This window comes from Podarcis liolepis, assembly GCF_965112155.1.
Source record: "Podarcis liolepis genome assembly, chromosome: 2".
NCBI classification, from domain to species: Eukaryota; Metazoa; Chordata; class Lepidosauria; order Squamata; family Lacertidae; genus Podarcis; species Podarcis liolepis.
In genome coordinates this window covers 115,539,766-115,555,672 of record NC_139555.1, presented here as the reverse complement: position 1 = coordinate 115,555,672, position 15,907 = coordinate 115,539,766, and the positions used below count along the sequence as shown (strand labels likewise).

General features: G+C 46.3%; 2 protein-coding genes across 4 annotated transcripts in view; one reads left to right on the top strand and one right to left on the bottom strand.

Moving 5' to 3' along the window:
* LOC310701289 (uncharacterized protein) overlaps positions 1–15,907 on the bottom strand; it is a 229,835-nt gene that overhangs the window by 208,740 nt on the left and 5,188 nt on the right. Inside the window, exon 5 of the mRNA XM_083491957.1 lies at positions 14,215–15,259. Coding sequence (XP_083348083.1) covers positions 14,568–15,259 — 692 coding nt within the window. The 3' untranslated portion in view covers positions 14,215–14,567. The remainder of the gene's footprint in view (positions 1–14,214; positions 15,260–15,907) is intronic.
* Positions 4–13,178, top strand: LOC310701499 (tripartite motif-containing protein 10-like). 3 transcript variants are annotated; one of them, XM_083492471.1, is made up of 8 exons: positions 5–340; positions 1,573–2,062; positions 2,731–2,826; positions 3,220–3,450; positions 5,101–5,123; positions 5,693–5,811; positions 8,756–8,788; positions 11,143–13,178. In XM_083492471.1, exons 1-8 carry the CDS (start codon positions 204–206, stop codon positions 11,700–11,702), a joined length of 1,689 nt encoding a protein of 562 aa, XP_083348597.1. In that variant the 5' UTR covers positions 5–203; the 3' UTR covers positions 11,703–13,178. The 3 variants fall into 3 exon arrangements, with proteins under 3 accessions (XP_083348598.1, XP_083348597.1, XP_083348599.1); XM_083492473.1 differs by having other exon boundaries at positions 245–344; XM_083492472.1 differs by lacking the exon at positions 8,756–8,788 and having other exon boundaries at positions 4–340.

The window sequence follows — 15,907 nt, the reverse complement described above, 5'->3', positions numbered from 1 at the left end:
GGGGAGGACCTTGTCAAATTGACAGGACTCCCACATGAGGAATAGCAAGAAGGGCGGCAAACTCATTGACCGCCCTGGGCAGTAAAAGCCTTAGCTACGCCACTGCAGGTGGGTCAGAGCAGAGGCCAGCCTCACCTGGCTCCATCTTCCCACAGTCAACAACTTGGTATGGAGAGAAACTTGCAGCTTTTCTTGGCAGGGAAATGCATTGCTTTCCCTCGATCTCCGGAGTGGGAGGGAGCAAGGAAACGGGGGAGAAGATAAACATCACCCGAAATCGAAAGCGACTCGGCTCACTTCCTCTCCTTCGTGACAAGCTGGCGGTGGAGGCTCCTGCCTGGTAGGTAAGTCAATTCCTGAACAAAACGGCATCCGCTCAGCCTCGCCCTTGGCAGCCCCAGCAAAAGCCCCCTGCCCTTTTCCCCCTGCAGAAATGGAGCGAAGCAGAAACTCAGGCGGACCAAGGGTTAACGGGGGTTTCCTATTTCTCTTTACAAAAGGGGAACTTTCAGCTAGGAAAAGAGGGCTGGGTTTTTGCAAAACCTAAATGTGATTTTAAAAAAAAGTTTGGCCAGGTAAACTTGAAGAGTGCTTGTTTGTCGCCCCCCCCCCCAGTTTTTAAGGGCAGGTGTCCAGTCTTCAGGGAGGGGAGGCAAGAGGGAGAGGAAATGGGTGTTGTTTCTGCAAGCCTGGGGAAAGGAAGTGGGTGGAGAGAAATGCAACTCACCCAGCAGCAGTTGGCGGCGGCGGGGGGGGGGGGCACACACCGAACCTCTGCTTGTGGCTACATCTGTAACAGCTGGCCAATATAGTGGGGAAAATTATAGCAGCTGGCCAATATAGTGGGAAAAATTAAACTCCTGCCACCAAATAAAGGGGAAAAGGATCTGTGTAAGAGACATCATAGAGGTACCAAGCATTTTGTGTGTGTTTGATTGGCATGCGAATGTGCACACACTGTTTTTGGCCCAGAATGGGGATGGACTTGCATGCACTCTGCTAACATGGGGGATGACATGGATGGGGAGTTGCCTGTACAAACAACACAGAAAAGGGTTGTACTTGTAAATCAGACTATGCTCAGAATATTATGTTTGTCAAACATGTTTACAAATCTGTCACTCAGAGATCTGAACAATACATGCTAATTGTTTTTCCGGGGCTTGCCAGAGCATCCTTTGGAAATGGTGTCAGAGTTTATTGACACAGACTGGCCCCTTTTCAAATAGAGTGATTTGAAAGTATAAAGCCTTGCCAGGCTGTGGAAGAATGATTTTACCAAAAAGTTCCTTCTACCTATATGGAGGGGTCCCACAGTTCAACTGGAGACTAAAGGCAGCCTCGCTCTTGCTCTGTGAACTGTGTAAATTTTATACACTCAAATAGAATTTCTAGTTTTTCTGGGAGTATTTCCTAATTTTTTTAAGTGTGTGCCTACTATGTGCGAGCACCTTAAAATTTGTATAACAGGACCAATTGTGGTGGATACGTTTCATAAGAAAGTGAAATGCAGAGTTAGTTTTACTGGAAGGATGTGAAAACGATTAATACTGAATAGTTTTTACCTTACAGGCATTTTCCCCACTCTCAAGTTCATTCACATCCTGCTACCTCTCATCTCAACAAAGCCACAGACTCTTCCTCTATCATGGCCTCATCGTCATCCATGGATGTGGGAGAAGAAGCCACATGCCCCATCTGCATGGAGTATCTGACAGACCCTGTGACCGTGGACTGTGGCCACAACTTCTGCCGGGGCTGCATTGTAAAGTATTGTGACACATGGGAACCAATGCAGGTGGGGGACTTGGAGTGTCCCGTCTGCAAAGCCCGGATGCAGAGAGGGAGTTTCCGCCCCAATTGGCAGCTGGCCAATATCGTGGAAAAAATTAAACTCCTGCCACCAAATAAAGGGGGAAAGGATCTGTGTAAGGGACACAAGGAAAACCTCCACCTCTTCTGCAAAGAAGATGAAGAATTGGTGTGTTTCGTTTGTGAGCGATCTCCAGAACATAAATCTCACATTGTGGTTCTCAAGGAAGAGGCTGCCCAGGAATACAAGGTAGGAAGTCATTTTGACACTTGCTAACACAATCCTTTCATCTCTCTTTCGGTGTATATACAGTGGTACATACGCTTCAGGTTACATATGCTTCAGGTTACAGACTCTGCTAACCCAGAAATAGTACCTCGGGTTAAGAACTTTGCTTCAGAATGAGAATAGAAATTGTGCTCCGGCAGCGCGGCAGCAGCAAGAGGCCCCATTAGCTAAAGTGGTGCTTCAGGTTAAGAACAGACCTCCGGAACAAATTAAGTACTTATATGCTCTTAATGTTGCTGTAAAGCAAATGTAATAAATTGCTAATCTGTACATTCATGAGAATCAGAAATTGGGCCTCATTTCTGTGCTATCCAAAACAGAACAAAAACTTTGTTCTGCTTACAAAGCAACTTTTTAAAATGTGTTTTTGTTTTTAAAAGCACTGTTTTTCTGCACTTACACTAAAGGGTTCCTGTGTAATGTAATCATAATGACGAACTGGAGTAAGAATAAAGAAATGGAAGTTCTCGTGCTTTAGATTTTTTTTAGTGTACATCAAAAAACCCTAGAAACTCCCGGAGCAATTATTAAGCAAAAATTGAATAGTAGGGCCCAGGTACTAGAAGTAAGCATAATATTAATTAGGGCCTGCAGCCCTAATCAAATCTTAGATTTTGTTTCCTCTTCAGACAATCATCTGTCGTCACCTGGAGCATCTGAGGAAAGAGAGAGAGAAAATTCTGGCTTACGAAGCAAACATGGGAAATGAAAGCAACAACCTGCTTGTAAGTGTCACCATTACTACAAAGGGGACAAGTACTTGAAGGACCAAGTCAGGATTGTTATGTACTGAAGTTCTCACCCTGGGCCAGCAGGGGGATACTGTAGATAGTTATGCAAATGAAGGATAGAAAGTGACATTCAGTGATTGGATAGTTTTAGAAAATTGTTACAGTTACGTTGTACTGGAGCTCTATATAAGCAGGCTGACTGAGCTCTTCAGTTCAGTTCTGTTCTGGCCTCTGAATAAACAAGAGCTGTTTGAAGAATCGCTGTGTCGTCTAATATGTTCGCCCACAACTTAACAATGATGTAGCCCCATTGCTGAGTGATTTACCATAAAATCGTTTCAAAACACTCTGCCTTCCTCTTTTCCTCTTTCTTCCTGGTTCTTGCAGAAATTAACAGAAACTGAGAGGCAGAATACACTGGAGAGGTTCAGACAACTGCACCAGTTTCTGGAAGAAGAAGAAAAGCGTCTGCTGAATGAAATAGAAGAGATGGAGAAGGAGATCACAAGAAGAAGGGAGGAGCAGCTGGCTAGACTCTCAGAGAAACTTTCCTCTCTTGAAAGGAGCATCCGGGAGATGGAGGAGAAGAGTCAGCAGCCAGCGAGTGAACTCCTGCAGGTGAGACTGTGGCAGGAACAGCCCAAAGTTCCTCTCTAATGGTTTAACCACACTTACCTTTTGCCTCGCTCTTTCCAGGCTGTGCCAAAGTGCTCTTTTCTCCCCCCCCCCCCGAACTTCCCCACAAAAACTCACTCTTTAATGCCGAGTGCAACAAACGGCAATTCAGTTCTTCTGTGGATTGCCGTTTGCTTTGATTCAGCTTTAAAGAGCAGATTTTTGCAGGGAAAGCTCCAGAGGGGGAAAAAAGATGCTTGGACAACTATTTGTTTATTTATTAAATTTATATTCCTCCCTATACCTGGAGGTCTCAGGGTGGTTCACAGGATAAAATTACAATATATAAAAATATAAAAACATAAAAAATATAAATATTGTTCTCATGTGGCCACTCTGGACCTCTCGTGGAGGGGACACATGAATAAGGGCCTCAGAAGATGATGTCAGGGTCTGGGTGGGTTCATATGGAAAGAAGCTGTCCTTGAGGTATTGTGGCCCTGAGCCACTTAAGGCTTTATAGGTCAAAACCAGCACTTTATTTGGCAATTTTGTTTGGCAAAGGAAACACCTGAGAGTGGATTCTATTCCAGTGCGGACTCCTATGCAGAAAGGAGGACTGGCAGTACCTAATTTAGCTTAATAGTATGAAGCTGCCCAGCTCACGTGGTTAAATTTAAGGATATCTCAGAAATTGGAAATGAAACTCTTTCAGTTGGAACCATTATTCATAATTTCTCCTGTGGCCAATATACTATGGATACCTTGGAAAAACAGAGGAGAAGATCCCATGAATTTTCATCAGGTTTTAAAAAATAATAATCAGAAACTAATCTGGAGAACTAAACTTAAGATCAGAAAGATAAAAACTGAGAGAAATTGAAATGATAGATTAATCCAGGGGTAGGCAGTCTGAAGATGTAATGGCATCCGGCACACTTCCCTGTGACCCTCTGAGACTTAAGATCTCTTCGTGGCTCCAAGCAGAGTATCGCAGCAGCGGTTTGTGCCTTTGTGTGGGTGCAATAAATCATAGTCTGTACGCAGGCTTCTTGCTAATCCAAGAAGGCTTTAATCATTGCATAGAAAAACATCATAAATCAGCCAGGAGATCGAGTGGACATCTCCTCGGCTCAGCAGCTAAAAGTGAAAGTAACTCACACACAAAGAAAGATTCCTGTATGTGAACAAAACCACACCTCAGAATGCAGAGACGTCACACAGAACTGTTTAACCCTGTAAGTTCTGATTCTGCTCACAGGCAGCCTAAGGCCCGTGGGCCGGATGCGGCCCAATCGCCGCCTCAATCCGGCCCACGGATAGTCCAGGAATCAGCGTGTTTTTACATGAGTAGAATGTGTGCTTTTATTTAAAATGCATCTCTGGGTTATTTGTGGGTCATAGGAATTCATTCATTACCCGCCCCCCATATAGTCCGGCCCACCACACGGTCTGAGGGACGGTGGACCAGCTCATGGCTGAAAAAGGTTGCTGACCCCTAGATAAATCCATTCCTATCCAAAACTTTGGAGTTTGCTAGGCAGACTCACCCAGAGGGCCAGAGGGCATCCCTTCCGAGGTCTGATGGGTCTTCATTATACAGCCTGTGGTAGGCAGTGAATCCCATTCTTCTTTCCCTCTTTTCCTTTCTAGGATGTGAGAAGCACCTTGCAGAGGTAAGTGAATCCTGCTCATCTCCATTAATATCACTCTGTGAAACTGGGAAAGGTCCAGGAGGACAGGAAGTAAAACCTGCCCCTCCAGGCTCTTAGGATGTGGTGAAAGGTTCCAACAAGGGAGCAGGAGTTGAGGTGTGTGTTGTGTTCCTGAACATATCTCAGCTGCAATACGTAACTTCAAGGTGTCACACGGGTTCATGATAAGAGGATAGAAGAAAGATATCACTTTTGTCCACAGCAGCAATCATCTTTTCCCCCTCCACATTGTAGGTAATGCAGCCAAAATTGAAAAGCTCTGAGCAGGATGGTATCACTTGATTTTATTTCTCCATTTGAGTAGATTTAACTGAGGAGATTCAGAGATCTGGGGCTGCTCCTTTGGCCCTCAGATGTCTGCCTCTGGAGTCGAGTCCCTAGTAAGGGGGAATCATCTCCCCTCTGTGCCTCCGTTCCTTTGTGTCTCCCTCTCGGCTTTCTACATTCTCTTTCCTCTTCTCAATTGCTTTCTTTTGCTGCACTCAGAAATTCGGCAATTGAATGGGTTAATGTTTATTTTTCCCCATCAGGTGTCAGCTAAGGGAAACATTTAAGAATCCAATGGATTTCCTATCAAAATTGAAGAGGCGGATCTCAAATTTCCACATTAAACATCCCATTCTGTATGTTGGGTTGAAGGAAATCAAAGGTAATGAGTGGCTGCAAGGATTTTACACTGGACAATATATTAGTCCGAAAGTTGAACATGCCAGGCTCTTACTGTATTTTATTTACTCTTGCCACAAACAGCAATAGGAGCAAAGTCAGAATTTATTTTTGTTCCAGTGTTCAGTTCACAGTTGTACTGAACCTCCTTTTCATTTTGGTTCTTTATACTCCACTTGTGTTTTCCCATCCTGATGGGCATTAGAACGGCTCTTAACAAACACACCGTTGCTCCACTCCCAGCTCAAGCTTGTTTCCCAGCTGTGGAATTATCTCCTAAGTTCTCTCTTCTTCCTCAGACTCCCACCAGCAGCTGACATACCTAGCGCTGCAACCATCATGATCTCCTGAGTGTTCTTGTGGCGTTTTGTTTTTTAAATCTCCTTGAAAATTCACCAGCCTCTCTTGGTGGTGTAAGGGTAAAGGTACCCCTCCCCGTACGGGCCAGTCGTGTCCGACTCTGGGGTTGCGCGCCCATCTCACTTAAGAGGCCGGGGCCAGCGCTGTCCGGAGACACTTCCGGGTCACGTGGCCAGCGTGACGAAGCTGCTCTGGCGAGCCAGCACCAGCGCAGCACACGGAAACGCTGTTTACCTTCCCACTGTAAAGCGGTACCTATTTATCTACTTGTACTTAAGTGTGCTTTCGAACTGCTAGGTGGGCAGGAGCTGGGACCGAAAGACGGGAGCTCACCCTGCTGCGGGGATTTGAACCGCCGACCATGCGATCGGCAAGTCCTAGGCACTGAGGTTTTAACCACAGCGCCACCCGCGTCCCATTGGTGGTTTAATACTCACTAAATTCATCAGCGTATTTCATCAGCAAATTTCTCCTAAGAAACAGATATTTGGCTAATGTATACAATTATTCAAGCAGTTTTCAGTAGGAGAATTCTATTTTGTGGGTGACTTTCACTAACATATTCAGCTTTATGCAGAGATTCCCCTAATACAGTGTTTCCCAACCACTGTTCCGCGGCACACTAGTGTGCCGTGAGATGTTGCCTGGTGTGCCGCGGGAAAAATAAAAAAATGCGAAAGATTTTTTTTTTTTAAGTCAAATTTTCGATTGGGGCGCCGTCACTAGATGACCCCTGGGGTTCCCTCCCTCCCTCCCGCTCTGCGCCTCCCTCCTCCTCCTCCTCCGGGGAGGCCCTTCCTGGCTCTCGGCCAAGGCTTGGCGGCTGCCACTCACTCACTCACTCGCTCGCCCACCCGTCCCTCCATCCCTGCACCCGGCCTCTCCCCCTCCGTCCCCGGCGCGGGGGCTGCCGGGATCCGTAATCCCCTCGCCCTTGGGCTTCCGCGCCCGCGTGGGGTGCGCAAACTATGTTTCCCAGCGTGGCCTGGCGGGCCGGGCATTTTGTTTGAAGCGCTCTTCTCCCGGCCATGGAATGAGCACGGCGGCGGCGGCCGGGCAGGCAGGGGCTCTTCCGCGCAGACCCCGCGCAGCCTGCCTGCGCCCCCGCGGAGATCGGGCGGTAGGATGGAGCCCGGGGATCCCTGCGGAGGCGGAGCGGCGGAGGCGGAGGCTGCCCCCCAGGTAGGGCTGCGTCGGGGGTTTTTTATTTTTGCAATGCTGCATCCGCGCCGGAGGGGACGCATCGGACCGCGGGGAGACCCCTTGGCGGGCGTGCAAGGCAATGCATGCGTGCAGGCGTTGCATGGAGTGCAGTGCAATGCAATGGCAACGCGGCGCCCTGCATGCATGCATGCAACTTCCACCGGCGCTCCGGACTTGGCAGGTGAGGGGGGTCCCCAGTGGGCGGCAGAGAGAGCCGGGAGGGCGAAGGGGAGCCGGGGGGGAGCAGCGCTGCTCCCCGAGCCGAGCCCGGGGGGGAACTTCGGCGTCGTTGCGCCGGGTGTTGGAAGCGGAGGCTGGCGGGGGCCCCTCACCTGCAAAACCTGGTCGCCTCTCATATATTTCGTGCATTGCATTCATCGCCCGCTTTCTCCTCCAAGGAGCTCCCGGGGGCGCGCGTGGTTCTCCCCGTGTTATCCTCGCAACAACAGCCCTGCGAGGTGGGTCAGGCGAGTGGCCCAAGGGAGCACCGAGGGATTGTCCTGGCCAGGTGGGGTGATTTGAACCCTGCTCTCTGCCCGGTCTTCGTCCTCATTTAGCCCCCACATGTGCATGACTGTGCATGACTGAGGTTTTCCCCCCTCGTCTTGGCTATGGTGTGAGTCTGTGCTGTTAATTAATGGGGTTCTGCCTTCGGAGAAGATGAGCCAGCCCTCAAGGAGGTGATTATGTAATTTGCTAGCAATTCATGTCCCTCCCGGCGTGACGCTGCGCGCTGATGTCACAGGGCTGTAATGGTGGTGTGCCTCGAGATTTTTTTCATGAAACAAGTGTGCCTTTGCCCAAAAAAGGTTGGGAAACACTGCCCTAATATATCAGTCGGTTGGAGAACTTCATAGCAAAATTGAGATAAGTGTGTGTTTTGAAGGATTGCTGTGCTTCAGTTCCTGTATTGTTTCAGAAAGTGTGAATGCAAAATAAATTGAATTTCTGCCCCATTCTTGCTTCTACCAAAATGTTTGTTAAGAATCTGAAAGAATTTTAATTGTTTGGTCAGGCAAATTCTTCCTCTGCAAGTTTAATATGTAATTATGGTTAACAATTTTGACTTCAATAATTGATTTTTCATCCGTTTACCTGGGACAACTGTTAAGGTTATAGACAGCTCTCCCTTGCATTCTTTTAATACATTAATATTGCAGTGTTTCTGTCATTTCTCAGTTTAACTTTTTATTATTTTTATCTTTTCATACAGTTTTCTTATGTGTAATTGTTGGTTCTATATCAACATTTTACTTGAAATAAGGAAACAATTGATATTATGTCATTTAGTGAAAATGTTGTCACAAAATTATTTGAGGTGTAAAAGTCTAGCTCTCAGTCTTTATATCTCTTTGCTTCCTCAGATGCTCTGTCATTCGGAAGACATCCTCAGAAAGGTAACTTTTGTGATGGACCAAATTCAAGCACGAGTTGGGAGCTGGTATTTCATTGGGATTAAATGGTCTGTCCTTTCCTTGGTGTTATTCTAAGAGGGAGGAGTACTTCTCGTTCCCCTCAGTCTTCTCGTTCCCCTTTTGCTTTTGCTGGATCTTTTGGTCTTGCCCACATCTGAGCATGATTTGACTGTTAATTAGCACGTTTGCTCTATTCTGTTTAGATGAGTAGTCCTCACACACAAATACAGTGGTTGTCAGGAAAAAGCAAATCCTACAGTGGTACCTCGGGTTAAGTACTTAATTTGTTCCAGAGGTCCGTTCTTAACCTGAAATTGTTCTTAACCTGAAGCACCATTAGAATATTGTTCTCTATATGATCCCAAAAACTCTTTTAGGCATTTTCTCCTCTCTCAAATGTTACAGGAAAATGGGCCTCTCTTTGGAATGTCTGGGGAGAACAAGACTGGCATTGATGGAACAGGCTCAAATGTTTATTTTTCAAGGTTGTAAAGAGATAAGCAGAGGCTTGTGAGGCCATTGCAGGAAGGAAGGGGGGGCAAGCCCATGTAAGGACATAGGAAGTTGCCATAACTTTCGGTTTACAAGAAATCAGGTGGTATTGTATTCTGCAAATGTATAAAAAGCTGGCTCGCTCAGAATTCAGGGGCAGCAGGCAATGAACATCAGCCTGTCTGTACCTTCTTTTGTCATGGCAAAAATAAATTATTTTACTGCTTTCTAATTGACTCTTTGAAGCAATTTCTGATGCTCCAAGATAAAGGAACAAAGAAAAGGTCTAACATTTTAGCTAATGGGGCCTCCCACTGCTGCCATGCCGCTGGAGCACAATTTCTGTTCTCATCCTGAAGCAAAGTTCTTAACCCGAGGTACTATTCCTGGGTTAGTGGAATCTGTAACCTGAAGTGTATGTAACCTGAAGCGTATGTAACCCTAGGTACCACTGTACCTGAATTTATCTATGAAGAGAGCATCTTCAGTCTTTCCCATTCATACCAGTAGGTGTTCCCTGTTGCATTTGTTGCTATCTTCTAATTTGCTGATTCAGATCATGCTGAGTTAATACCAGCAGGGCATGTGCACAGAGAGCTGCCCCCTTCCACTTGTTTTTCTCAAAATAATTCCCTGCCCAGGAAGTAAAAAAAACACAGGGGGGGCGCTCCTGGTCATGGATTAAGCAGCAGAAACGGAGAGCTCCCAGAGAAAATATTTTAAAAGATGGATTTCTCACTCTGAAAAACAAGTATTATGAAGTAAAGAATACAAAAACTTTTCAAGCAGGAATGTAATCTGGAGTAGTGAAAAAATAAACACAACTCCTTAATTTTGGGCTAGACGCCAGCCCTAGGCTGGACACCAAGCTTATCGGCTGGAAAAGAATTCCAAGCAAAAGGCTTGTGAATACAAAAATGGACAATTAGAAATGATTTGACCTCTTGCATTTAAATAGCAGAAGGCAAAAAGAAAGGATTAATTTCCAGGACAGTAAGATATTTGAAATTTCGGAGCAAATAACTGAACTGTAATGGCTTGGGGTTCTCTCCCACAGATGCGAGACACTCTGGTAGTAACTAACTCAGATTTATTGCTCAAACACATAAAGCATTGTGGAGCTCAGTCCTCGGCGTGTTCCCCCAAATTTGCTGTTGCCAAGTCTGAGCTCTGCCCCTTCCTTTTCCAACAACAAAACCCCCACTTTCTCTTTTTCTCTTTCCCGCTTCTCACAGACTCTCTTGAGCCTATGATTTTTCAGATCAGCTATTTCCGGTGTCCCTGTCTCTGAGTCCGAGCTGAAACTGACAGTCTATGTTTTCCCCCTTGGGCTCCCCCCTTCCTACTCTGTGGTGAAACTATGGTGAAACTACCTCTGCAAGTCTGGGGCATGCAAATCTTGCCTACATTGATTTCTTCCCTCTGATTTCAATGCAAGCCTCTGAAAGCCCCAAATGGGCAATTCACAACAAGTGATTCAAAGGAGAATCATTTTTCTCCTCTTGCCCCCATCCCTTCCTCCTCCCCTTCACTGCATAGAAGAGCTTAGGGAATATTTTCTGGGTTGTTTTGCTTCATGACTGGGTTGACAGGAGGGACACAATAAAATATGTTGAGTAAAAAGAAACAAAAAAGCATTATTTAAAAACCTGCTGGGAAGGAATTTATTCTGAGGTGAGTCTGGCAGAAAGGAGGGAGGGTCCCAATCCTGAATGAAATGTGAGGACGCCCATTTATCTGAGAGGAAATCTGATTCTTCTGGGTGTTTCTTGGATCAGGATGTCCGTCTCAGACTCTAGGCTGATTCTGCCTCTCTTCTCTTTCCCTCATCTTCTCCCCAACAGCAAATGTCACTCTGGATCCAGACACAGCCCATCCCAGGCTCATCCTGTCCGAGGATCGGAAAAGTGTGAGATATGGAGCCAAACTGCAAGACCTGCCTGACAATCCTGAGAGATTCAGTGACATGCCTTGCGTGTTGGGATGTGAGGGATTGACAGCAGGCAGACATTTCTGGGAAGTCACTATGGAAAGTGGGGAATGGTGGGCTCTGGGGGTTGCCAGGAAGTCTCTGAGGAGAAAGGGTAATCTCACCTCTTTCTGGTCACGTTTAGTAATGCATGCTTTCTTAACTGACTTAGGTTCTGAGGGAGGGATCTGGGCTGTGAAGAAGTCAGGAGGTGAGTACTTTGCCTTCACCTCCCCTGATTCCTCTCCTCTGTCCCTGAGTGAGGAGCCCAAGAGGATCCGGGTGACACTGGACTATGAAGTGGGACGTGTGTCTTTTTCTGACGCTGACTCAGGAGACGAACTCCACACGTTCTCAGGAGCCTCGTTCTCTGGAGAGACCCTCCTCCCTTTCTTTTATCTGGGGGGAAATGAAACCCACCTCAGTATCTCCTGAGGAGACGAAATCAGCCTCTCAGGCCCAGTTGGAGTTTCTCTCCACACCAGAATGACTGAGATGAAAACATTTGCCAGTTTTGATCTGTTTGCAGAGAACCTTTGAGAGAAGTCACAATCAGCAGAAATAAGAAAAGAAACAAAACTTGGGATTTTCTCTTTCCTTCCCTTTCCCAGAATTTCCTCTGCAGCTGAGTCCTTAACAAACCATAACACTTTAACTGTGTCAATTAACAATCTGTTCATCAAAAGGGTTCAGCCTCCACCAACTTTAATCTTCTTTTCACTGCTTGCCTACACCAACTATTAAAATACACACGTATTCCTAGAAAACAGTCCCTTCCCACTTTTGCTACTAAAGCTCATTTTAAGTTGTTACCTCACACATATTGTTTGCATTTCCTTCCAACTATAGCACCAACTTAACACGCTTCTCCCCCCCCCCCCCTGCAAATTTTATCTTCACCACCTCTACACTTCCTCAGACATAAGTATCTCTGAATTCTGTGAGGCCTCTGGCTCATTGTTTTTGGGATTGCTTCATTAATCTTTTGTATTAACAATTGGATTCTCTGCATCAGGAGTAGCCAACATGGTGTGTCCTGGATGATGTTGGACTACAACTCCCATCAGCCCCTACCAGCATGGTCAGGAGTCAGAGATGATGGGAGTTGTAGTCCAGCAACTTGGCTATGTGTGCCCTATGTAAGGCACATGGAGACTTTGCTGTGGTCCCCAATTTGGTTATGGGATGTACCCCCAATGATATTTTTTTCAAAATTGGCAGGATCTCCCCCACCCCTGGCTTTTAGTAACTAGTTTAATATACTTTAATCTTTAAAAAATATATTGTTTTCTCTGTTGCTGGTTTTTGATGCTCTGATAATTGTTCATGATCTTATGCTGTCGTTAAGGTTTTACATTAGTTTTTGTTTTTTGGGAGGAACAACTTTTGTTTTATTTTCAATCTTTTTTTTGTATTTTATGGATTTCTAATTTGTGTTATTTGGGAGGTATATGCAAGTTGAAAAAAAGAAGCAGTATTAAAGAAAAGCTCCTAAACCTCCATTGCAGGATGTTGAGGAGCCCCTCAACTTTTTGTGGGTGTAAAATGTGATGTGTCATTGATGCAATAATAGTGCCTTAGTCGTGGATTGACGCTGGACTATCCACACATCCACTGTGCTTCAGTAGCTATTCTGCAATATTTCCAGAATGTTTCTCTGTTATTGCCATTTGGAAGGGCACTCCTGGACTGTAATGAAACAAAAGGGGACCAAATAGAAAATCACAACAGAACATTTCTGGCATGAAAATTTATGGGATTTCTGAAGGAAGCAGCAGGACATGGACTGATAAGAAATGAAGAAGTTATGACCACTGCAAACATTTATAGGCAGAAATGGTCTTGAAACTGGGATTGCATGAGTTCCCAGAGAGATATCATCACAATTACACAATAAAAGGAATATGTATATATCCTGGGAGTATTTGCACTTTGTGTTGGAGTGGGATGATTGCTGAGAGCTCTGACTCTGGGTGAATGTGGGCTGAGGATCATAGTCAAAAAATAAAAAGAAAAACCCATTCTACCCACTATTTTAATGTATTCGAAGCTGGCACCCATCTGTCTAGAGAGACAATGGATGAGTGAGTCTTTGGGGCTTAAGTCAAACTCGGAAGGTTGCAGCGCCTGCTGTAACTGTGGAGACCAACACAAGAAAGGAGAAGGGAGGAATCGCAACGGGAGAATCCTGCTTGCGCTCCCCGCTCTCCCTTTGCGCTAGTGGTCTCTCTGGAGCGTGCTCCTCCTGGGGACTTGGCTGGTATCCCTCTAGGGGTTAATGTTGCCAGCCTTCATGTCATGTTTGCAGATACAGTGGTACCTCGGGTTACATACGCTTCAGGTTACAGACTCCGCTAACCCACAAATAGTACCTCGGGTTAAGAACTTTGCTTCAGGATGAGAACAGAAATCGTGCTCCAGCAGCGCGGCAGCAGCGGGAGGCCCCATTAGCTAAAGTGGTGCCTCAGGTTAAGAACAGTTTCAGGTTAAGAACGGACTTCCGGAACGAATTAAGTACTTAACCAGAGGTACCACTGTATCTCTGTAACACAGAGGAAGTCTGCCAGTGGGCCTGGTGTCTGAAGCTCCCAGCCAGATCAGATCCCAGAGCAGAGCAGGGGACATAAGATGTCTATGCCAGGACAAGAAGGCAGTCACCACTAAGCACTTCTTTCTTAAAGCAGAGGCTGCTCCCCTACAATGTCAATGATTTCCGTTCTCATATTTATTCATAAAATGATTTACACATCACCCTCTCAAGGCAGCACACTGCAAGAATACACAGGCATTAAAAGCAATGCAAAACAATGTTAAGCAGCTGTGCGGGCCTGCCAGGGTATAAACAGCAACAGCCAATCGAGTCAGTTCTGAGATGCTGAGTCATTTGCAGGCAGGGAAACTCCCTGAAGCTGAAAACTGAGAAGGTGAAAGTCAGCTGTGCCTTCACTGTGAGGCAGAGCCATGGCTGGTTCTGGGGGAGTTGGCCCTTGTGAGAACAGGGATGTCTTTGGCAGGGTTAGCAGGGTTTTCCCCCCTCTCATTAAAGCACCCCCCCTTCCTGACCTGGGGAGTTGTAGTCCCAAAAAATATCCATAGGGCAGCAGGTTTGGGGAGGTTGCTCTAAGGAGCTTAGGGCAGCACACAGTGTTCCACCACTGCCCATTTGAGCCTCACACCAACCCTATGAGGTAGGCCAGGCAAAGTGTCACACCAGTCCCAGCCTGACACTCCAGTCATGGATGTCCGTACAGTCAAATCCCCCATTATGAACATGTCTATGACCTGGTGCGCATGGATATATTACGTTTTTTGAAGTCCAGCATTGGAAGGGAAGCCTTCCCCAAAGTCAGAGCACTCGAAGGGCTTCTCCCGCGCATGGGTCCCCTTGTGGGTGATGAGAGAGTCCTTCCGGCAGAAGCTTTTCCCGCAGACGGCGCATCTGTAGGGCTTCTCTCCCGAGTGGATCCTCTCGTGCCTCACGAGCTGCTGCCTCCGACTGAAGCTTTTCCCACAGTCCCGGCACTCGTGGGGCTTCTCCCCCATGTGGATTCTCTTGTGTGTGGTAAGGTTTCCTTTCTGGGTGAAGCTTTTCCCACACTCGGAGCATTTATGCGGCTTCTCGCCTGTGTGGATTCTCTCGTGAATCACCAGGTGAGCGCTGTTGTTGCAGATTTTGCCGCAGTAGGCGCATTCATACATCTTCTGGGCTTTCTTGGGAAGGTCTGCTCTCGGAGGGCAGCTTTTCTCGCTCCTGCTGCCTGTTTTCTCTCCCACAACTTTCAAAAGGCCCTTTTGGGAGGGACACACATTGAAACCTTTGTTATACGGGAAAGCTGGGCCTTCTGTCTCCTCTGGCTGTTCTGAGGGGCACATCTGTCTCCCTGGTGCCTCTTCTAGCTCCTCCAGACCCCCTTGGGCTCCTGTCAATGGCATCCCATCAACTTTCTTGGGTCTTTTCAAGCCAACGTCCATCCAAATGTGCCCATCAGCTTCTGGAACAGAGAATTAAGGACACGAGTCATATACCCTCTACAGTTCTATAATTCTAAATAATCAATGATGTGTTTTTGCCCATATGCATTGTGTTTCCTTTGCACTGAAATGAACAGGGTGGAATAACATTAATGGCAACCTAATTTATGTAATATTTTTATTTTCAGCACAGAGGGCAGTGAGACAAATAATGTAGTTCTTGGCAGCAGGCAAACTGTAGCAGAAGAGAAAGGGCACCGCATATGACAAATACAGCGGAAATAGAAAAACCATGTTTTCCCATTCTTAATTGCTACCTAACTGCAGTCATTCCATTAGGAATCTTGACCTGTTTTTATACAACCTGGTAGCTATAAGAAACGTAGCTGTAAGAACAAAAACCTAGCTCTGTGCTTCTGCCCCTCCTCCCCCCCTCATCTCAAGTATTTTTATTATGTTATATTGTTTTGACTGATTTATTATACTTTTACTGTATCTTAAAAAGAACCCCTGACCATTAGGTCCAGTCGTGGCCGACTCTGGGGTTGCGCGCTCATCTCGCTTTACTGGCCGAGGGAGCCGGCGTACAGCTTCCGGGTCATGTGGCCAGCATGATTAAGCCACTTCTGGCGAACCAGAGCAGCTCACGGAAACACCGTTTACCTTCC

What these genes read in the sequence shown, in the direction of transcription:
- LOC310701499 (XM_083492471.1), top strand. Translation starts at nt 204, where the DNA reads ATGCATTGCTTTCCCTCGATCTCCGGAGTGGGAGGGAGCAAGGAAACG. An exon ending in GCGGTGGAGGCTCCTGCCTG is followed by an intron (nt 341 to 1,572) that starts GTAGGTAAGTCA and finishes TTTACCTTACAG; the next exon opens with GCATTTTCCCCACTCTCAAG. An exon ending in AGGCTGCCCAGGAATACAAG is followed by an intron (nt 2,063 to 2,730) that starts GTAGGAAGTCAT and finishes TTTCCTCTTCAG; the next exon opens with ACAATCATCTGTCGTCACCT.